Source organism: Camelus bactrianus, chromosome 33 (assembly GCF_048773025.1).
Source record: "Camelus bactrianus isolate YW-2024 breed Bactrian camel chromosome 33, ASM4877302v1, whole genome shotgun sequence".
Taxonomy (NCBI): Eukaryota; Metazoa; Chordata; class Mammalia; order Artiodactyla; family Camelidae; genus Camelus; species Camelus bactrianus.
In genome coordinates, this window is record NC_133571.1 from 13,409,261 (window position 1) to 13,431,444 (window position 22,184).

Genomic DNA, 22,184 nt, shown 5'->3' on the forward strand with positions numbered 1-22,184 from the left:
CCCAGCCCCTTAAACATCGAGCTCTATGTATTCTACTCCTTCAGTTATCTCCACTCTTGCACTGCTAGCCATCCCCCTTCTACCTTCATCTCTTGTCTGGGCAACCACATCAGCCCCACCACGCTCACCGTCTCCTGTCTCGCCTTCTCCAACCCAGTCCTGTCTCTCCCCTGCTAAAATCTTCCAATGGCTCCCCATTGTCCACAAAATAAAATGTGAACCTTCTGGCCCTGCCTGATCTGGGTCCTGCCTACCCTGCCTGCTGCCCTCCCTCCCTGTCTCCATTCCCCACCACACCACTGTGGCTTCAGCCGCAGCGGAGCCTCTTGCAGCTGTCTGAACACTCGTCATCTCATAGGATGCTCTGCATTCGCCAAAACACATTTCACTTTCTCCTGGAAACCCAGCAACTACATTTCCCAGCCTCCCTCGGGGGGAGCATGTGCGCAGAATGACGTGGTCCTCTTCCAGTCCTGGCTCATCTAACGTCCAACTCACCATCTTCATTCTCACCATCCCCATCCACCAGCTGCGTGGGAAGGGCTTCGAGGACCCAGAGGAGCAGAGCCACAAAGTATGATGCAGCGCCTCTGAGCAAGATGTGAAGAGTGGCCTGCACGTGAGACCCACAAGTGAGAAGCAAACTTTCATCGCATTAAAAAAAACTTTTCTATTTCAGTCACAGGAAACTATAGGCTCCCTAGGAGTATAGTCTACATATAGCCTTTTTAGTGACACCAGTATCTAAAAGATCACCTAGTTCAGAAGAGTCCATTTGGGTGCCTTCCAGCAGCTCAAATTAAGGACCCTTCATTTATGTGTATTTTAGTCCTGGTTAGTCCTGGTTGGGTCAGCCTGGGCTTAACAGGTTTGCCCAGGACAGTCCCAGTTCCTAATCTGGTTTTGACACATTTGTTTATCTAACAGGTATGATGGCTGGTGAGTGGGGAAAGGAAGTAGGGATGAAACACAGCAATGATGGGGACCAATCCAGGCCTTGAGACTGAGCCTTACATGAGGAACTGCAAGCTCAAAGCATGACATTCCAAGAATGCTATAAACTCAGACAAAATTTCAATATCCGACAGGTCTAAAGCTGGCGGGACAGCAGCAGGAGGTCCCAGGCAACAAGCAGTACCTGAAGACAGGTGCGTGTTGGTGTGGGAATCCAGGTGATGAGTCCATTCGGGGTGGGGGCACAGAGCAGGTACTTGAGCTGAGGGCTGAGAAAACAGTGCTGTCAGGAACATCTGCTGAAACTCAGAGGTCTCATACCTCTGCCTTGCTGGGGTCCTTGATTGAGGAGTAGTCTTTTAATGAGATCTTTTGAGGACCTAGAGTTTGAAACCCTTTGAAATGCAGTCTGAGGTGAATTCATTGGAGAGAGGGCTATGGCATGAGAAAGTATGGTAGGATAAAATCCAGGAATCTGAGCAGACACAAACACACACATACTTATTTATGATTCCTTCCCCGACTGGTCTTATGCCCAGCAGTTGGCAAGAAGGCATGAGTGCCTGGTTAATCTATGTTCATATCATTTAAGATGGACCATACGAAATGCCCATGGGTAGAGTCATTCTTGGGATAGATGCCTAAGCTTCTCCCTCCTCCATGCCAGCTTGTCCCCCAGACAGCTTGTCCCCTGGAACAGCAAGCTGGAGGGACCAGCCAGGCAGGGCCCAGTGTTCCCATTCATGCCAGTCAGTAAGTTGTTCTGTGCTTGTCCTCTTGAAGGTTGACCTTGTACATTTCACCTGGATATAAATGTTAACCTGGGTGGAAGGGTCCGGGGAAGGGGATGTGATGACATTTAGTGGTACCAGAATCACTGCCAAGGTCATCACAACAGGAAGGGCCCCTGCAATTTCTATTAGTATTAGAGGGCCATCTTTGCAACTTCTCCAGAGAAGCTATCAGCACTAATATGACCTGAATGCCTGTGAATGTGCCAGACTTTCTTAGACTTTTTACATGTTATCCCATCTAGGCAGGGATTGTCTCAAGGAGACTGAGGCTCAGCTGGCAAGTAAAAGAACTGGAACCCAACTCCCAATCAGCTAAAAATAGAAACCCCAAACCATTTCTATTAAACATAATTTTTATTTCATCCAAGGCCAAGCTGAATAAAATTCTACAATGCAAAACATGTTGTCAAGGCAAGACAGTGTGATCACATTCATTCTGTGCTTGAACACAAGTCAGTGCTGGGTGTGTGCACACCTGCGCCTCCCAGAGGCACCTGCAGATCTGAGGCCTCCCCGAGGCCCGTTTGTGCTGCGTTGTTTGGATCTATAGTTATACAGGAAATTGACTGTGAGTATTGTTGTCATCCAAGCCAAAGGAAGAAACCATGCATAAGATAGTCAAAAGCACTGCATATCAGGTGGGAGGTGGGAGGGTAGGGACTCCAACCTGGGACAAAGTGAAGTGAAGCAAGCTGCAGGATTTCCCGAGAGAAGTCCCCCTGCTGGCCCTCCCTCCCCCCAGCACTCCAACAGCAGCTGTCTGTGACAACGAGATGGAGTCATGGCGTTACGGAGCCCAGGAGCACGGCTGCCCTCCCCCTCTGTCTCTTATCCTGTCTCAGCCTCCAGATGCCACAACAGGTATTGCTCAGGTCAGGAAAGATGGCTCCTGAAATGTGCAGAATCTCCCCCATCTCGGGCACGCTCAGCCTTTCCACACACGTGCACACAGCCCCACTTCCATGTGCAGCTCACCCACCCCAGAGTCACACATTTCCACACACGCACTCCACGCACACCCTCGGCTGCCACCATCCCCGCGGCTCCCTCTCACACCCCTCCCTCTGCCTCCAGCTCTGGGCAGCCAGTCAGATGCGAAAAGTCTGAGCTCCACCCACCCCTCTCCCAGACCTCTCGAGCACCTTGGGGATCAAGGACGGGGAGCTGGGAATGACTTTGTCTGCAGTCTCCTGACTTTACAGTCAGTGCAGCTGCATGTGAACCAGTCCTAAGTTCAACTCTGTAAATGGCTCTCTCTAGCCCACAAGCCATGAAAACAGCCTCACCAGCCCCCGGAGATCACCCCGAGACTTGCATGCACTGAGGGTCTGCTTGGGAAGATGGCTTTGCCTACACATCTTCTACTGCAAGTCCATGCCAGTTTCTCCATGGGTCTAATCCTGGGCAGGACGCTTTTCATTGTCGGGACTAAGTTTAGCATTCTCTGCCCCCACTTACTAAATGCCAGCAGAGCCCTCAGGCATTGGGGCAACCAAAAGTGTCCCCACTATACGCCCAGTTACCTCAGTGGAAAACCACCACACAAAAGCCATGGACAAGAAGCTGTAAAGCCTCAGAGCCAGGGTTTCCAACATTACAGAAACTCAAATAATTCCAAGAGGGAAGGGTGAGAAGAGAGACAGAGACAGAGAAGAGAGAGAGAGAATGTGTGTGCGTGTGTGCATGTACGTGTGTTTGCGTGTGTTTGCATTATGGGGATGGGACTCTGATGAACACAGGACAGACTTGAAACAATCTCCCTAATTATGATAATACCTGGACTCCTAGATCCCTTTCCAAGCCAAAACAATTTTTTACACCAAAACTTGCCAAGCCTCACAACAGTCCTGTGAGGTAGGTAAGTATTATTATGCCCATTTTATAGATGGGGAAAGCTGAGCCCAGAGGAGATGTATGACCCACTTATCAGTCACTAGTAGACCCAGGAGTGGAGAGGATGATGCTCTTCCTCTCCCTTACTCTGTACACCTTGGCTTCCTCTCAAGGGAATAAGAGGAGACCAAGACACTTTGCCTGTCCAAATGCTAAAGCTGGGAAAGGAGAAGAAAGCAGTTTTGCATGAAGGCAGCTGTAAGAAGTTTCCTGCATGACTGTGGCTCTGGTCTGTCTGCTCCCAAAGCCAGGAAAACCTAAACCTGAGCCCAGGATGAGTGAAGGAGGACACCAGGGACAGAGACAGATCAGAGTGGGACCCTGTGAGCCCATCAGGTTGGACGAGGGCCACAGGCCACAACCTTGGCTGCCCTGCAGGTCCTGCTGTTCTCAGCCTCCCCCAGCTGCACCGTTGGGGAAGCTCGCTGCTGCTTCTTGCCAGGGAAAGTCCCCAGACAGTCCCCAGACAGTCCCCATACACTTTGGAAAAGGAAGCTACTCCCCTCTCTTCCCTCTCAGGGGCCCAGAGGACAACAGTGTCAGAAAGCCAGCAAGAGAGCGAGGGAGTGAGCAGATGGTGGAGACCTCTGCTATCACTGCTCCCCACCATCCCCCCATCATTTTCAACCCACGGGGACACCACCACATGCCGTCAGGGACCACACGGGAGCGCTTGGGAGACGTCCCTAAGACCCAGTCACTGGCCAAGGGGCTGTGAGTGACACAACTCAGCTCCCTGGTCCCCTGCATGGCCCTGGGGGGGGGGGGTTGGGGAACCCTCCTCAGTGCCGCCGCCCCTCACCGCCGCCCCTCACCCCCGACCCGAGTTGGCTGTTTCGTCTGGGCTAAAGGGAGGAGGGATGGTAGAAGCTAGGACTCGGGAGGTAAGGCACAGTCTAGCCCCACACACAAGGGGTGTGCAAACCAGCGCTTGGCAAAACAATGGAAAACTGTGGGCAGTCTCTCTTGCTCCTCCCCAACCGCAGGGTAGGAGGGGGCACAGCTGAGCAGGAAGCAGCCAGAAATCCCAAAGGCCCTCCCGTCCAAAGCAAGAGAACCCCCTGAGGTGACGGCGAGCCTTGACACAGGGCTGGAGATGAACAACCCTGGGCCGGCAGAAGCTGGAGGGGCCGAGGAGGAGCAGCCAGCGGGAGGGGAGGGTTGAGGAGCAACTCCTCAAGCAAGATGGCGCCACCTGCTGCTTCTGGGGAGAGGAGCAGGGCAGAGCCGGCCCGAGTTCCCAGGAGCGGGGGTGGTCCTGCCATGCTAAGGAGCCGCTGGGGTTGGCAGGCCTGGGGGTGGGCATTCTGTGGCCAAGAGGCCCACCTCTGCAGCCCTGACCCTCCCAGGAGAAATGCTAGGAAAGGTGTAGGTGGCACTCCAGTGCTCCAGGAAGGCCTGACGGGCCCCTTCATGAGTGCCTCCGGAATCCAGGGATCAGAGGAACAAACCAGGTGGGCTGGGACCCGCCCCCCCAAGACCAAGGCAGCAGCCCTAGCTTGGAGAGTTCAGAGGAGCAGCAGGTTGGGGGGTACCAAGGCAGACAGGTACCCAGGGGTGCAGGGAAAGGGAAGTTCCTCATTAGAGGGATGTGGGGGACCAAGTATCTATCAAAGCTTCCCACCCCCAGATCCTGCACAGAGACCTCTGGCCTCTCCCCACACAGGGTCCAGCTACTGGGGCAGACCTTGCCCACCCCCCAAGTCACTCTCAAAGAAACGTCGGGAGGAAAAGCAAGGCATTCCTTAAACAAGGTGGGGACACTGAAGAAGCCCATCCACCCGGACGTCAGGAGACCAGCCCTGCACACTTCCCCAGTGCCTCTTTTCCTCTCCTAAACCTTCCACAGGCCCCCCTCCCCTGGCCAGCCCTTGTCCCTGGGGAGCCCTGGCGGGGGAGGGGCTGGGGCAGTCTGGGCAAGGACCCTAGCTTCTCCCGCCGCCGGGGAAGACTACAGTTTGAGCCAAGCAGCAGATGTCTCAGGCACGTGGGTTCACGGACACTGCTCAAGCATCAGTTTCATCACCGGAAAGTGCGGCTCCCCGAGGCTGCTTGGCCCCAAGCAGGGCTCACACTTTGGTTGGTGCTTTCTCTTCCGCCTTGGAGCCCGGCAACCCATTCTCTGTATTATCATTCCCTGAAGAACTCACGAGGCACTCCTTCCTGAGAGGGAGAGAGGAGGGAGGGGGACACTGGTGAGAGGAGGAGCCAGAGTGATGCATAAATGTGGGGGGCGGCGTGGCCTGGGGCATCAGGCCTGGGCCCTCTCCCTGCCCTTCTGTAGAGCTATGGTAGCCAGAGGTCGGGTTGTCTAACCTCTCTGCCTCCGTTTCCTCATCCAGAGAATGGCTGTAACAGTGGCCCCTTCTTCATGGGGTTGCTGGGCGGAGTCAGTGAGCACCTGGAACAGCGTCTGACCCACAGGAAGGTCTCAGTAAGGCTAGCAGCCCCCGGCCATCTCATCACGGACGAAGGCAAGGGTACCAGGTGCCGTTCCCAGGGGTCAGGGCTGAGGGGTAATTCCCAGGCTGTGCCAACCCGGGGGAAAGGCCCGAGGCACCAGGCAGTTTGCCCAGGGCAGAGAGTCTTCCAGAGCCCCACAGGCCTTTCCTCCCCAAGCTCGCAGTGCCCAGAAGAATGAGACAGTAGTCACAGGTACGGGCAAGAGGTGTGGCCAGAGGGCGGTGCGATGGGACAGAAGGTAGCAGGAAGGAGAGACGGTTGGGTGGGAAAACACCCCCCAGGAGTGTCACCGCCCTGACTGCCCTGCACTGGACATGCTCCCGTTTAAGTACATCCTCCCTCAACAGCAGCGCCCAGGCCGCACAGAGCTCTCCAGGGAAGACTGACTGCGACATCACTCCCAGCTTCCAGCTCATGAAAACTTGCAAGTCTTTTTCACGGCTGCTGTTGCTAAACTACATCTTCGCCCAGCCTGGGCTGTGTAGCTGGGCGTGAGGGCTTCACGGCGGACTTGACTTGTCCTCCTCAGTTTTGTCTTGCGGGATTTAGTCCAGAGCTCAAGCCTATAAAGATCTTCCTAGATCCCAATTTTGTTCTCCATCATAATTACTAGGTTTTTGGAAATTTGATAAGTATATCATTTCTAATGTAGTTCAAATCTTAATAATAACAATGGGCAAGGAGAGCCCTGTGGCAGACCACTGAAGACCTCTACTCAGATGGGTCTGTCTGTCTGTCTATCTCTGTACCTAAGGTATAGTCAACCTAACTAATTCACATCCACCTAACTGACCATATTTCTTTACTGAGAACCAACTGGCTACCAGGCACTGTGTCAGGCTAGAAGGGCATCCAATTTTCATGGCACCTGCTCTCAGAAAATTTGCAGACTCCCAAGGGATACAATATTACACAAGTAATTGCAATATCATGTGGTAAATGATAGGATGGGGGGACCAAGGAGGGATTCAACCTAGAAGACTCCTTCTGGGGTCAGGGACGTCTCTTTGGAAGTGTCATTTAAGCTGAGGCCAAGAAGAGGAGCCGGAAAAGAGGGAGGAGACATTCCAGGCAGAGGGAACTGCACCCACGTGTGAAAGTCCAGAACTGATGGTGAGGTGCTGCCCCCAACCTCCTGTCTTCTCAGGAAGCTGCCACATCTCTCCTGTTATGCAGGCTCTCCTCGCTGCTCAGAGGACCCCTCTCCAGCTTCCCCACGGCCTGTTTCTACCTCCAGCCTCTCCCCACCCAGGCCCTGTACCCACCAAGGCCAGACCCTTTCTTCCGGGGCCCTCTGATCGTGCCAGACCCTACAAGCCCTCCCCAGCTCCTCTGCCGTCAGAGGAAAGCCAATCTCAGGCTGGACTCCCAGGTCCCTAAGGGTCTGTCCCCATCCCCTTTGCAGGCTGCTTCTCCCCTCCCTACCACACCCCTGACTCTCTCAACAACAACAACAAACGTCTTGTTCTCTAGAACATGCCCACTTCCCAGATTCTCTGTCTTTGCTCTCAGTGGTTCCCCATCCAGAACACCCTTCTCTTCACCCTCCTTGAGGGTTAAATTATATCCATCTTGCAAGGCTGACCACAGTCATCTCTTTGGCCAGAAATCCTTCCCTAGTATTCCACCCGCTCCTGAACCCCTGCCGCATTCTGGTGTACCTCTTTGCTGGCCCTGGTCCCTCTACCTCATATTACACTTCTTCATGTACATGTCCTGTCTTCTTTACTTAAGGGCAGAACCTCATTCCTTCCAGAACTTCCTGCAACACCAACACAGTGCCTTGTACACATAGTCACCGAATGAATGACTGATTGAACTCTAGACCTGCCCCATGAATCAGAAGGGTACAGTGGCAGTGGGTTCAGCTTTGAAGCAAACAAGTCAGGGTTCAAATCCTAGCTCTATTACTTATTAGCTGTGTGGCCTTGGACAAGTCACTTAACCACTCTGAGCCTCACTTTGCTCAACTGTAAAATAAAAATGATGTATATTATATTAAAATGCCAGGTGGAGGACCTAACATGTGGTAGGCATGTGACAAATGACAGGAAGTGGCATCTGGGGCCAATTCCAGTGCCCCCAGCAAGAAAACACTTCACCTGCCTTGTTTTCCATGAAACCATGGCGGCTCCCAAGGATCACTGTTTTCTTTCCCACGTGCTTTTATATGTTGAATAATGTGTTGTCCAATTTTACTCACCATCAATAGTAAGACTGAATTTTTAAAGCAGGATTTGGTCCAGCTCCATGCTCCTGGTACCACTCAAGAGCTCAGGCAGACAACCCAAGAGCTCATTTCAGTGCCTCCTTGCTCCCCATTCCCTCTTCTGGTCCTTAAAATTCCCTCCCTGCCTTTAGCTGCCTTCCTTCCTGACCAGTGTCATTTCTGCCCTTTCCAGCCTAATTCCTTTTTCTCAACACAGCAGAATGAAGCCAACACAAAGAGAGTATCTCCCCCTTCTCTCCTGTCTCTCCTTCTTACTCTCACCCTCTCTGCTCCAATGGCAGGCCTGTCTCTTCTTTCTTGCTAAGAACATAACTTTCAAACGCCATTTCCTTGCTCTGGCTTTGCAGCATTCACCATCTGCTGCCATGGAGCCTGCCTGTTCTGGCCATTCTGGGCCTGGGCTGCACCCTTTGTACCCCCTCCCCATCTCTCCTCCCCTTCCCCGTATAGATGTCTGTTCTTCTACCTGAATCTATCTCAGGGTTTCCTGGGTGGCCATATCAGCCTTTTTATTTTTTTTTCATATCAGCCTTTTTAGATTGTTTTTATCTCCCTCATTTGAATTTTCAGAATCTCACAATAAGAGACTCCCATCCTCCTTAAAGGATCTTCCCATTTTAGAGTTTCTGTACATGGAATCTTATATTTTCCCTGATCTAAAAAAAAAAAAAAAAGCTTCTTAAATCCTCTGGTAAGACTTTAGATTGGGGTGGTACAAATAGAAAAAGAGAAGCTAGCAGGATGGGAGGAAGACAGGGGAATGAGGACTAGCAAGTGGATTGTATTTATATACTCAGCGCATTCAATGTACTCAACAAACACCTACTGAGAGGATGGGGAAGAGGGAGGGAGATTAGCAATGGGGCTGGAAGATGGAAGCAGGGTTGCAGGGATAGGAAGGAGAGTGGTAGAATTAGGAAAGGAGGATAGGATTAGGAGATAGATGGAAGGATGAAGGCGGATGGGGGTAGATGACGGTGGATGAAAAGATGCTGAGAACACCCACGATATAAGAGTGGATGGTGGACTGGTGGGAGGGCAGGAGTCAACTCACTTCTTCTCCTGAGTCTTCTTGATGATGAAGGCAACAAACTTCTTAACCAGCAGAATGAAGATGAGGAGCCCAATGACCCCGCCCACGACAGCCAGGATGATGAGCGTCACTGTGTTGTCCACTACTTCCACTTCACAGCCAGAGCAGGGAGAGAAGAGGGTGGAGAAGGGGAGCAGCGGTCACCTGGAGCACCATGGCAACCCAAGGGCTCCACAGCCTCCAACCTGGACATCCAGGACACGCCCACCTCAGGCCCCGCCCTCCCCAGGGAGGAAGCAGGAAAAGCTGGAATATGGCAGCCATCAGGCTCAGGTACAAGAAGAGGACCCTCTCCCCTCTCCCTCTGCACACATGCCCTCTCACAGAAACCCACACAAATTCTGAAATAACTCACTCGGGGCCCACGGCACCCCGGTTTGACTTGATCCCCAAACATGAGGAAGTCATTGCCTCTTTCTAGGTCTCCTTTGCCCACAAGAAAAAATTGAGAATGCCCCTGTGATACCTCTTGTGTGGCCAGTAGGCTTTGGAGTCAGATAGTCTGGATTTTAACTACAGGATTTCAACGATCATTAATGAGCTGGTAACCTAGAGCTGGTCATTTAACCCCTCCAGCCGCAGTTCCTTCATCTGAAAACTGAACTCCTAACTTCCCATACCTGCTCCACCCAGCCCCCCCACCTCCAATGAGAAAACCCCATCCTTCTAGTTGCTCTAGCCAAAATCCTGGCAGTCATCTTTGACTCCTCTCTTTTTCTCAAACCTTCAGTCCTCCTGAGAATCCTAATGGCCCTGACTTCAAAAACTTCCAGAATCACGAGCATCTCCTCTGCAGAAATTTCATATCATCCAGAAAAGCAGTGGACCCGCAGGTACACAAAATACATAGCACCATCAGGACAGGATTCTTGAGCAGGCTCCCTTCCTTTTTTCTTTGTGTCTGTGCCTCCTTAGCCTTCCAGGCTTCCCCCTCCATGAAGCCCACCCAGCTTAATTCCTCCAGCCCTTTCTGTAAACACTTCTGGTGTCAGGGGTCATGTGGCGTCATCATCACATGCTTCCTCATTGTCTAATTGTTCCACCTGTGTCAGACTGGCATCTCTAACTGGGACTGAGGCTCTGGAGGGGAGAGACCCTTCTTATCAATCTCTGTTGCCTGTGCCTCTTCTTCTGTTGCCCCTTTTTCAGTCACGGGTTGACCTGTCCTCGTCCTATTCAGACCTGTAAATTCCTAGAGGAATAACACTGCATATCATTCATTGCACTTTTTGGTTTAATACCCGGCATTCAATCAGCTGTTGCTAATGGAATACACAAGAATAGTAATAATCAGCCCATACAGAGAACTTTACCCATCACAAAACACTGCCATGTAGCTTCTGTAACTCTCACAACAACCCTAGGGGAATGCAGATTTTACAGATGAGAAAAACAAGGCTCAGAGGGCCTAAGTGTATATCATAAGCTATTCAGAGGCAGAATAAGTATTCGAGCTAAGTTATTCCAGCATCCAGATGTAAGTCCAGTAGCTCTTGAAAGCTCAAAGTGAAAGGAAAACCAGTGTGGTCCATTTCACCATGAGCTGGATACCTTCCCCCTAGTCCTTCCAACTCCACTGCCCTTGTCCCGGCCCCCACTACATACATTTATCAACAACTTGGAGGAAGATGGTGGCCTGATGCTGAAGATTATTCTCCTTGGGGTTCTTCACGTGGCAGGTGTATTTGCCTGTGTCGCTGAACTCCAGGTTCCTCAGCAGAATGGAAATATTGTTCATCTTCTCCTTTGTGGTGCCCTCCAGAGTGATGCGATCATCCTCTTTCAACCTCACCTTGGGGTCAGACTTCTCATTTTTCACAGTCCCATCTATGAGCTGTGGGGAAAGAGGGGAGAGAGGAGGTGGCTGAGAAAGAATCAGGGTCCTTTCAAGAGTTATGACATCACTCCAACCCACTCCTTGGGCACCTCCCTGTCCAGGTCCAGGAAGAGTCCTCCCTCTTGGCTTCCTTCCAGTATCGATAGCTCTGCCTGTCTAACCTGGATTTTACTTGCTTCAAGTTAAACTCACTTTCTGTTATTAAGGTCTCCCTAGAATGTAGCACAGCTTTTACTGCTTTCTTTGTAAAAGCCTTTTATATAAAGACTCCTGCAAATACCACACTCGTTTCTTTCTGTCACTGCCCTCAGCCCTTGCCAACGTCCCCTGTCTGCCTGAATTCTGGCCCTCCATCAAGAAGTGGATCAATTCCACAGTGTTGTGTGTTAGCACCCTCTGAGTTCAGAGTTTAATTATATCCAGAGTTAGTCTCTTGTGACTTCCAGATGTTTGTCTCGGATCCCCTGTTAGAGTGCAGAGTGAGTACTCAGTACACACTTGCTGAGTGACCAGCCCACCCCTGGCCACAGCCCTGTCCCTGCTCCCGCACATCTCTTTCTCTTCCCCAGCTTCCCTTCCCTTCCTTCCAAGCCCTGTTCCCCAGCCCTTCTCCCATTGGACTCTCCTCATTCCCCTCTCCAAGTCTTCCAAAGATCTTTTCTCCCCTGTGTTTAAAATTATTAATTTTTACTCAAGCTAAGTTTCAGGTAAGTCTTCAGGCCAGACAGGGGACTCTGGCCAAGAATTCCAACAGACCCCAAATTCTGGCAATACAATCTAAGCATCCTTCCCACTTAGATTTTCCTAGACAGGCTCTGGAAAGAATACTGGGAGAAAGGGTGACAAAAGGTTCTGAAGACCATCACCTTGGGGTCAGTTCAGAAAAGACAAGAGCCTGGGATGGGAGGCAGGGGTGAGGCGACAGGAAAGGGTGGAGCATCAACGCTGTCCTGTCCCTTCCCCCACTACTTACGATCTTGAATGTATCACTGCTGTTGTATGACCACCAGAAGCGCAGGTCCTCGAAGCCGAAGCAGCTGGAGAAGGTGCAGGGCAGCAGGATCTCCGTGCCGTTGACCGCGGAGATGGTGGTGGCCTTTCCCACAGATACCTCCAGCGACAGGGACACAGGGAGCAGGAAGAGACCTGTGTGATGGGCACCACTTTTCTTAATAAAATCCCACCTAAACCTCCAGCCTAGAGCCCCGGAAGGGAGCTCTCGGGCAGAGTGGAGAGGCTTGATCAGGCAGCGAGTTCTCTGGTACCCTCAGGGTCAGGAGGAAGGTTCTCTTTACTTCCACTGACACTGCCTGGGCCCCGCCCGCGCCTCCTTGATTCGTTCTCCCTCTTGGCCTGGGCAGGATGGACTTCTGAGCCAGTTAGCAGCCCCTGTAGCATTCTAAGTGACCACCAGGGGTCACCCCAGCCCAGAAAAGCCAGGCCCTTGCCACGGTGCCTCGGGCCTGCGCCCCCCTAACCTGCGGATGCTGCCCCTAAAGGTGCCCTCCCTGCACCGCCCCAAAGACAGGGCCCGTGCCTCCCGTTCGTGCTGGGAATTTCCCCAAGGACTCTGTATGTTACATTTTGGGGATTTTTTTTTGCGGGGGGGGCAGGGAGGGGCGGTGTTGGGAGGATGAGGGTGGCCCATGAGGTGAAAAAGAGGAAAACAGCAGCCAAGGTCCCTGGACACAGCCCCGCGGCCACTCATCACCAACCCTGGCGGCTTGCACTTGCCCCAAGGGGCGGAGAGGCAGAGGGACGCCTCCCGCTGGACCTTGCTTGACCACCGAGCCAGACCCCGAGAAGAAAAGGAAAACAGAGCTGGCTGGGATGGCATCAGGAGAGGAGGGGTGGAACAAGTACGTATTGGCATCGTATTGGCATTGGGCAGCAGCAAGTGCAGAATGAGTGAAGCAATGATAGAGAAAGTAAGAAAGCAGAAGACCCTTTGTAGAGCGTGGCTCTGGGCAACCAGATGCACACAAGCAGGGAGAGGGAGCTGCACCCATGTTCCCCTCCTGATCCGGAGTGGCCAGTCCTGCCCCCTACTCCAGGCAGCCCACCTGGGCCTCTCATCCTGGGAGCATCCCCCCCCGAGCACCACCCCCCAGCCCACTCCCGTGCACCCCGCCGCTTTCCCACATCTGTATCAATACCAGCCCTGCTGCTTCATGAGTTCTTGTAAGGGAATCTGGTCCTCCTGTCCTACAAAGTCCTTGATAAAATGCCACTGTCCCTCAAAGTCACGGGGAGGAGTAGGGTTGGAATTAGAAACTAGCTCTTCTTGCCCTTGGATGAACCAGGCACCCAGGGTCAGCCTGGGTGAGGACTCAGAGGGAGTCCTTCTCAGGTTCCCTGTGATCTGGAGAATAATGACCTTTTCCTGGGCCCGGATGCTTGCTAATCCTCTATGTGAGTAATCACACGTCATTCTCACCTCACACCTGTAAAGTGTCTGTATTCATCACCTTTTACAGGTGGGAAAAATGAGGTTCAGAGAAGCAAAGTGCCTTGTGCCTTGGCCAAAGGTGTACAACTTCTAGAAGTAGTTGAAATCTGAACTGGGGTCTGACTCTAGGGCTAGTGGGCAAATGGGCTGCACCAACTCCTATGCCAGAGTTTCCCTGGCATCTCTTCCCAGACTGTAGCTTCTCTCAATGACTCAGACCTCCAGCCTGGCATTCCCAGAACCTCGTAGCTAAAGGACCCAGACTGCTCCACTTTAGAGACACCAAGTTGCCACTACCTGATTTTAGACACAGGACAGCCAAGAGCCAAACCGGGAGGAGACCTGGCTGCACTGACTGGGCTTCATGGCTGTGCCACTTGAGAACTTCCACTCAGTCCAGGTGGGCTCCCAGCTCTGCAGGTAATTCCCAGAAGTGCTCTAGCTCCCAAGGCAAGCCAAGGTCAGTCTTTGTTTTACAGGTCACCAACCTTGCACTTTCGCCCATCCTCACTCTCAAAGGACCTCTTTTGTTGAACTTAATGCCCTCCTGGTGCATCATAAACCAGTTTCCTCTTGTTTTGTCCACATGAGATAAGAATGCCTGGTGCCACTGGGCAATGCTTTTTAAATGAGAGGAGGGGCTCCACTCTCAGGGCCCCCTTGGCCCCTTCCTGTTCCCCTAGCTGCTGAAGGCAAAGTGGGGTGCTCTTACCACAAAGTTCAGAAATAACACCCTGTGACCAAGGATCCCAGTCACGCTCCCAGCCTTTGTTAACAGCAGCTGATATTTACTGAGCATATACTACATGCCGGGCACATTAAATCCTCATACCTGTGCTATGAGTGACGTACTATAATGGCTCCATATTACAGACGAGGCAAGTGAGCATAGAGAGAGTAGATGACTTGCCTAAAATCAAAGAGACACATCCAGCATCCCAAAACCAAAAAGCAATACCTTCCTCATATCCTAAAATAGCAGGATTTGCCCACCCGGGTTCCAATTAGTGCTGAGAGGTTATTTCAATTAGCCTTCATTCTTTGATCAGCTCCTGTGTGCCTGGAATTCTTCTAGGGCAGTGGCTTTCAAGCTTGAGAAAGTATCAGAATCACCTGGAGGGCAATTACAGCTAGCTCAGCCCATTTGATAGGTCTAGAATGGAGCCTGAAATTTTGCATTTCTAAGAAGTTCCCAGGGAATGCTGTGGTCAGGGATGGCATTTTGAGGATCACTGAGCTAGAGGATTTCTACCTATTATCAACTTTTATTAGAATGCCAAAAGGTAGGTATCATTTTTCTCATTTTACAGATGATGAAATTGAGGCTCAGAGAGGTTAGGTAACTTGCCCAGGGCCACATAATAGATGGTGAATCTGGAATTGAACACTTGCTGTAAAATAGGACAGACATTTTATATGCACTGTCTCAATTAATCCTCATAATAATCCTGTGAGGTACTTATTATTTTTATCCCCAGTATACAAAATGAAGAGGCAGGCTCAGGGAGATTAACCAGCTCAAGGCCACACAACTGGTGAGTGGAATAAGCAGTATTCAGACACAGGTCTGCTTTTTACGACTCTGTGCTGGTGCCTCTCCAAGAGAACACTGCTGTTGGGCCGGCTCTCCTGAGCACTCCTAAGGTTTCCTTTTTACCTCTCCCCTCTCCACCCGCTGACCCCTGCCCAGAGGTCTCACAGGAGACAGACCATGAGATTCCACCCTCCAGCCTAGAAGATGGTGTTCTGACATTCTGACAGGAGAGCTCAGCTCTGCTTCTGACCCTACACCCGCACCAACCCCCACTCCGCTGCCCTCGCAAACCAAGGAACAGAGTGCAGAGCTGTGACCAGGAAGCTCTCAGGAGGCAGCTTCCTGATGGTCACAGCGCCCCCTCGGGGCCTGAGCGCCATAGCGCCAGCCTCCAGTGTCAGGATCCCGGGGAAGGTGAGGGAATGCAAGTCAGAGACCAACTCCCTCTCCCCAGCCTCAGCCAGCATGGGCTGAGCACCAAAGATACATATCAAAAGTGAAATCTTTTTATGAAATAATGCCATTTGCTGCAACATGGATGGACCTAGACATGATTATACTAAGTGAAGTTAGATGGAGGAAGACAAATACATAGGATGTCACTAACACATGGAATCTAAAAACTGATACAAATGAACTTATTTACAAAACAGAAACAGACTCACAGACATAGAAAACAAATTTATGGTTACCAAAGGGGAGAGGGAGGGAAGGATAAACTAGGAGTTAGGGATTAGCAGATACAAACTACTGTATACAAACAAGGTCCTACTGTATAGCAAGGAAATGATATTCAATAGCTTGTAATAACCTGTAATGGAAATGAACATGAAAAAAGAACATATATAACTGAATTACACCAGAAGCTAACATAACATGGTAAATCAACTATACGTCAATTTTTAAAATGAATAAATCATGGAGATGTAATATACAGCGTGGTAACTATAGTTAATAATACTGCATTGCATATTTGGAATTTGCTAAGAAAACAAATTTTAAAAGTTCTCATCACAAGAAAAAAATGTTATTATGTATGGTAATGGATGTTAGCTAGACTTATTGTGCTGATCATTTCACAATGTATACTATATTAAATTATCTTGTTGTACACCTGAAACCAAGATAATGTTACATGTCAATAAAAAAAAAACCAAGTGAGAAAAAATCAGCTATACTTCAATTTTTTTTAATTGATATCTTTTTGATGGCTTTAAATAGAAGCAAAAAAAGAGGGAGAAAAAAGTCCAAAACAGAGGCAGAAGCTATTTTTTTAAGGTTGGCTCATGACAGTGCAACTTTCTGCCTGATTAGTGTGCACCTATGTGGATGACTTAACTCTAATACACTCAGGATGCCCAGACTCCCAGAGTGAAGCATTGCCATTCCCACCATAGCCTGGAGGGGACAAAGGAAAGGCAGAGACATTTCCATAGAGAAGTTCAGAGTCTGTGCCCAAGTTAAGGCATCAGAGAGGATGAGCAAGCCTGGCTTCACCCTGCATGCCCTCCCAGTGGACGGAAGGCCTGTGGGCTGTGTCTGGGAGGCTTGTGCACAGGAAAGCCCAGGGGCCTGCGTCCTGTGCATTCTCACCTGCCAACTAGCACTGGGGAGAGGGGACGAGGTAGGGGTCAAGGTACAGATCCACTAGAGGATCCCGAGAGGAGGTATTTTGGCAGGATGACCAAGCCAGAATGGACCGGTCAGCCAGCCGAAGGCAGGCCCCACTCTGCCTGCTGACCTTGAGAAAGTCAGCGGTGCTCCATCCCTGAACGAGGGATGGCTGTCTTTTTTCCTCCCCAGCTTGGTATAAAGCCAAAACATGAGCTTATAAAACACGAGAAGGGCTTCAGTGGACCCATCCCTCTGGCCTGGACACTCTGCAGGTAGAAGGGGATAGTGTTTAAGAGGAGGGTGGGGACAGAGCTGGCCCCCATCTCAGGTCTAGATGTAACCAGGGCATCCCTACTTAATGACCAGTGTCAGCCAAGAATATTTCCATGTCTCCAAGCCATTCACATACTGTTTTAATTTTCTTTCTTTTTCTTTTTTAAGCAGTTACCATGTGTCAGTTTCTGGTGTGCAGCATAACGTCCCAGTCATGTGTATGTGTGTATATATATATACACACACACATATATATTTGTTTTCATATTCTTTTCCATTAAAGGTTATTATAAGATATTGAATATAGTCTCCTGTGCTATACAGAAAATTTTTAATCTATTTTTATATATAGTAGAGAACATTTGCAAATCTCAAACACCCAAATTTATCCCTTCCCACCCCTCTTCCCCCGGTAACCATAAGATTGTTTACTATGTCTGCAAGTCTGTTTCTGTTTTGTAGGTGAGTTCATTAGTGTCCTCTTTTTTCCTTTTTTTTTTTAAGACTCCACATATGAGTGATATCATATGGTATTTTTCTTTCTCTTTCTGGCTTACTTCACTTAGAATGACGATCTCCAGGTCCATCCATGTTGCTACAAATGGCATTATTTCATTCTTTTTTATGACTGAGTAATGTTCCATTATATAAATATACCACAGCTTCTTTATCCAGTCCTCTGTCAATGGACACAATAGGTTGCTTCCATGTCTTGGCTATTGTAAATAGTGCTGCTGTGAACATTGGGGTGCATGTATCTTTTCAAATGAGAGTTCCCTCTGGATGTATGCCCAGGAGTGGGATTGCGGATCATAGGGTACGTCTATTTTTAGTTTTTTGAGGAATCTTCAGACTGCTTTCCATAGTGGCCACACATTGCTTTGTACTTTCACCCTGTGTTACTTCTTGGAGGTAATTATTGCCATGTGGCCATTTCCCTGGAGAAAGAAGGACTTTCTTTGCTTTGTCCCAAACTAAACTCTTTAGAATTTCAAGGTGTGCATGTGTCTGTTTTGGGTTGGGGGCCTCTTTCTGGCCTCATGGGATGGATGAGCAGGTCCTCCTATTCATGAGCCTTTGGAATTCAGTCCTAAGCCCCTAAGCCTTGCCTTTGCTCACTGAAGGACCCTAACCATTGGGCAGCTCTCAGAGCAGCCATTTTCTTTGCAATTTTCCGATTGGCCCCTTCCCATCTCATCTGGGTGCTGCAGCTTAGTCTAAGGATTGACTCGGTTCTCCAAAGCTTAATGAAAGTAAAAAATTACTTGGTCCATGCAAGTGTTATTATGAAATACTCATACCAACAGGGATCCTATGGCCACCATCAGGCAATTCCAAGGCAAATGCCAAGGCAGAAAAATTCTGCCACCTCTTTTCACATCCAGGGACACTGACACCCACCTTGGGGTGGAGGGAGGAAAGAGAGGCAGCGTGGTGCCCACTCTAAGTTAGGCTCCCAGGGCTTGCCGGGCATGGCAGGTGGAACCACGGCTGACTTTAATAGGGATGCTGATCCACTCTGGCCCCAGGAGAGTCAGACAGCTCAGAGTTAGAGCTGGTAGGCAGAAAGTGGGCCGAGGCCAGCAGGACAAGACCCCTTCTGGGGTGCAGGCCCCAGGGGCTGTGGGAGTCAGGGCTGGGCCAGGCAAGGCCCCTGGGTCCTGAGACAGAGGAAAGATTTCAGCTCCCTCTCCCTAGGCAACCTGCCTGCTTCCTGCCCACCCCCACGAGCTTTGCCAGGATAGAAGCGTGCCCCTGAGATGGCCCTGGATGCTCAACAAAACCAGCTTTGCAAACAAGTCCAAGTAGTGTGAATTTCCCTCCTCTTGTAGGCCACAAATGGGTGTATCAGCACGGCCAGCCAATGGCTTATGCAGAGATCCCTATGCCCTCAGCCCATGGGCCAAGGTGAGAGGATCTATGCCTGGAGTCTACCTAGCATGCTGATCCCACCAGCAGCGGCAGGCATAAGGGCTTGGGAGACCCCACAGGCCTGCATCTCCGGAAAAAGAACAAATCCCTGGTTCCAGATTCAAAGCTGAGGGCTCCCTCCACTTCCCCCGTTTCCCATCCTCTTTTCCATGAACCCCTTACTAAACCTTTTTTTTTTTCCTTCCTCTGAGTGGGACTGAGCACCCTCTCCTTAATTGCCTTCTCACTAAACAAGCCCTTAATAAATACATACCAAGGGAAAGAGGGTTGGGCAACAGAGCATCCTCACAAGTGATAATTACACACAGATCACAGCAATTGAGCAAATCAGGGAACAAGGAAGGGGTGGGCAGGAAGGATATATCACCAGTTCTATGTTTAGGAGGGGGCTGGCGCCCATGTAAACCTCAGCTGCAATACTACAGCCTTGGAAACAGCATCTCAACTTAAGAAAAAGGTGTCTGGTCTGGTTATCAAAAATCACTTTAGTCTCAGTCCAAGAGACAAAGTTTGATGTGGGGAGAGGGAGTGGGAGGGGTAGAGGACTCCTGGGAGCTTACTGCTCTGGACCCAGTTTCCATAGTGGAGAGAACAACAGCTGTGGGCCCCCAAGCCTCTATCCTCCCATGTCCTGCCCCAGCGCCGCACTTCTTCTTCAGCGCATCAGCCCAGTCCCTGCTGGCCTTCTCCTTCACCAGACTTTGGTGAACTGGTAGGCAAGTTGGTGTGGCAGAGCCCAAGAGACCTGAATTCTGGCCCACTTGGCCATCGATTGACCATGCACCTTCCCTCGCTGGACCTGGTTTCCTCATCCTTAGGGGAGCTCTGTGCTATGGTTTCCAAAGTTCTTGCCAGCTCCGGTGCTGCCAGGGAGCCTCTTCCAGTTGGCTGTCCAGTTGTCCCTGCATCTCCCCTGCGGGACCGAGAGCAAGGATGGCGTCTGTGTCCCAAGATCAAAGCAATGCCACTGTCAGGGCTTATCAGTGGCTGCATGGGCAAGGTCTGGGGCTGGGGGTTTGGAGGGATCCTGGTTGTACTCCCTCTGCAGACCAGAGGGGCCGGAGGCAGAGCAGGTGGTGCCAGTTCTGGGACCTGCTAGTCTCCCACCTACAGATCACTGTGCTGTCTCCTGGGCTCCCAGAGGGTAGCTCAGGGATTCTTCCAAACCCCTGCTCCTCCCTAGTCTACCAGCTAAACAGTCCTTAAAGGAGGTGGGGGCTTCCACCCAAGAAAAGTACCAAGAATCTGCTCGCAATCCCCATATGCATGCGCGCGCGCAAACACACACACACACACACACACACACACACACACACACACACGGTGTATGGGGTGGTTTCCTACAGAAGACAGCCCAGGCACTGGCATCCCACCAGCCAACCAGGCAGAGGAGGAAAGGAAGACAGAGGCATTGACAGTGGCTAGTTTAATGACTGTGTGAGTTTGAATTCCCCAGTGAGCTCTTCCCCCTGCTATAGTCACAGTGGGAACCGGTGCTGATCAGGGATGGGATGAGGGGGAGCTGGTAGGGAGCAGCACTGTGCCCGCCCCATGAAGAGGAGCCTCAGGCCTCACAGAGGCCCACTGCTGAGGGTCACTGTGAAACCAGCACATCTGTGCCTAAGGTGCAAGAGAGCACGCCAGCATCTTCTACCCAGCTGTAGGGATGTCACAGAATCAGTGGTTCCTGAGTGAAAGGCATACTGTCTCCCTCCTCCGCCACCAGGTGCCAACATGACAGGTCTGCACAGTTTACTTTTGTAGAAACAGCAGTGACCGCCCTTAAAGACTTCTGTCTCCCTGTTTTCAACCCAAATGCCCACCTCATGTGCTCAACCCAATGGGGGGAGCTGCCAACAGCCAAATCTGACAAATAGAAACGGGAAGAGATTTGGGTGCCAGAGATGGAGTCGGCTTACATTGAAATCCAGCTATGATTTATGAGGAGATTATGTGCTGGACTAATAAAAATCATTCCCTAATCTCTTGGAGTTTGACACTCAAAACGATCGTGTGCGGATTAATAGATATTAATAACCTGTTTCTAATTGTGCTGAACACTGGAATTTGACACAACATTGTAAAATGATTATAAATCAATAAAAAATGTTAAAAAAAAATCTGTTTCTTCTGTGTCCTTTGGATGTGTCTCTTCAGTTTTCATACTCATCCCCCAAATGAAGAGCCAGAAGCAGGTTAAACAGATACACACACACACACACACACACACACACACACACACACACACACACTGCACGGAATCTCTTTATAAGAAGGAAGGCAAGATCCTTCCCCAAAGGGGGCTTGAAACGAGCTTCCAAGTCCTTCCAACCTCACCTAGTCTGCAGGGCAGGCAATGGACGCTGGAGGAAGTAGACTGCAGAGGCACCAAACAGAAAAAGGTCCAGGAGGAAGGGGAGCTCCCCTGCCTCCAGCTGGTGCACGGCTAGTGCCTGGGCAACAAGCAGCCAAGTTACAAACAGCTCTGGGCAGAGGTAGAAACCACCATCCCAACAATCACACGTGCAACCCACCTGGCATCCCCTACACCCGAGGCACAGACACCCTCCCCCAGCAATCTTCAACCTCTGAACTTGGGATACCTGCGATATCCAGCTCCAGAAGCCCGGGGCTGAGGCCTTGGAGACAGCAAAGAACTAATCGCGAGACTGCTGGGCCGATAGGGCGGGTAGGGGGACGAGCACGGTCCCCAGGGAGCACAGCCTTCCCAGCCCGCGGCCGGCAAAAAGCCGGTGACAGCGGTGCTCATTTCGTGCCGCACTCCAAAACCCACCTCGTCCAAGGCACTGCTTTTCTAAGTGTTCCCTCCTCTGGGGAAAGATGGGGGAAGGGTAGGGGGAAGAGGCAAGAGAAGAAACCAAGCTGGGGCTGCCTTACCCAAAAGCCCGGTGCCCAGCCATCTCGCCCGGGCTGCGCCTCGGTCCCCGGCCCCGGGCATCGTTCTGTTCTCTCCCGAGCGCTCCAGGGGCGCGGGGATGGGATACCGGGCACAGCCGCGCTCGCAGCCCGCGGTCTGCAGTGGGCTCCGAGGCTGCCGGGGAGCTCTGCGCCGCCGGCCGGAGCTCGGGAAAGTTAGCGGGGAGAGAGCGAGAGCAGG

At 51.0% G+C, this 22,184-nt stretch overlaps 1 protein-coding gene across 1 annotated transcript; it reads right to left on the bottom strand.

The window, feature by feature from the left end:
- Positions 1-2,083: 2,083 nt before the first annotated feature.
- On the bottom strand, positions 2,084-22,184 carry SCN4B (sodium voltage-gated channel beta subunit 4). The gene is made up of 5 exons (XM_010953477.3): positions 21,965-22,184; positions 12,238-12,410; positions 11,033-11,261; positions 9,389-9,518; positions 2,084-5,804 (listed from the first exon to the last, which is right to left on the bottom strand). The coding sequence occupies exons 1-5, from the start codon at positions 22,023-22,025 to the stop codon at positions 5,711-5,713; spliced, it is 687 nt and encodes a 228-aa protein (XP_010951779.1). The 5' UTR covers positions 22,026-22,184; the 3' UTR covers positions 2,084-5,710.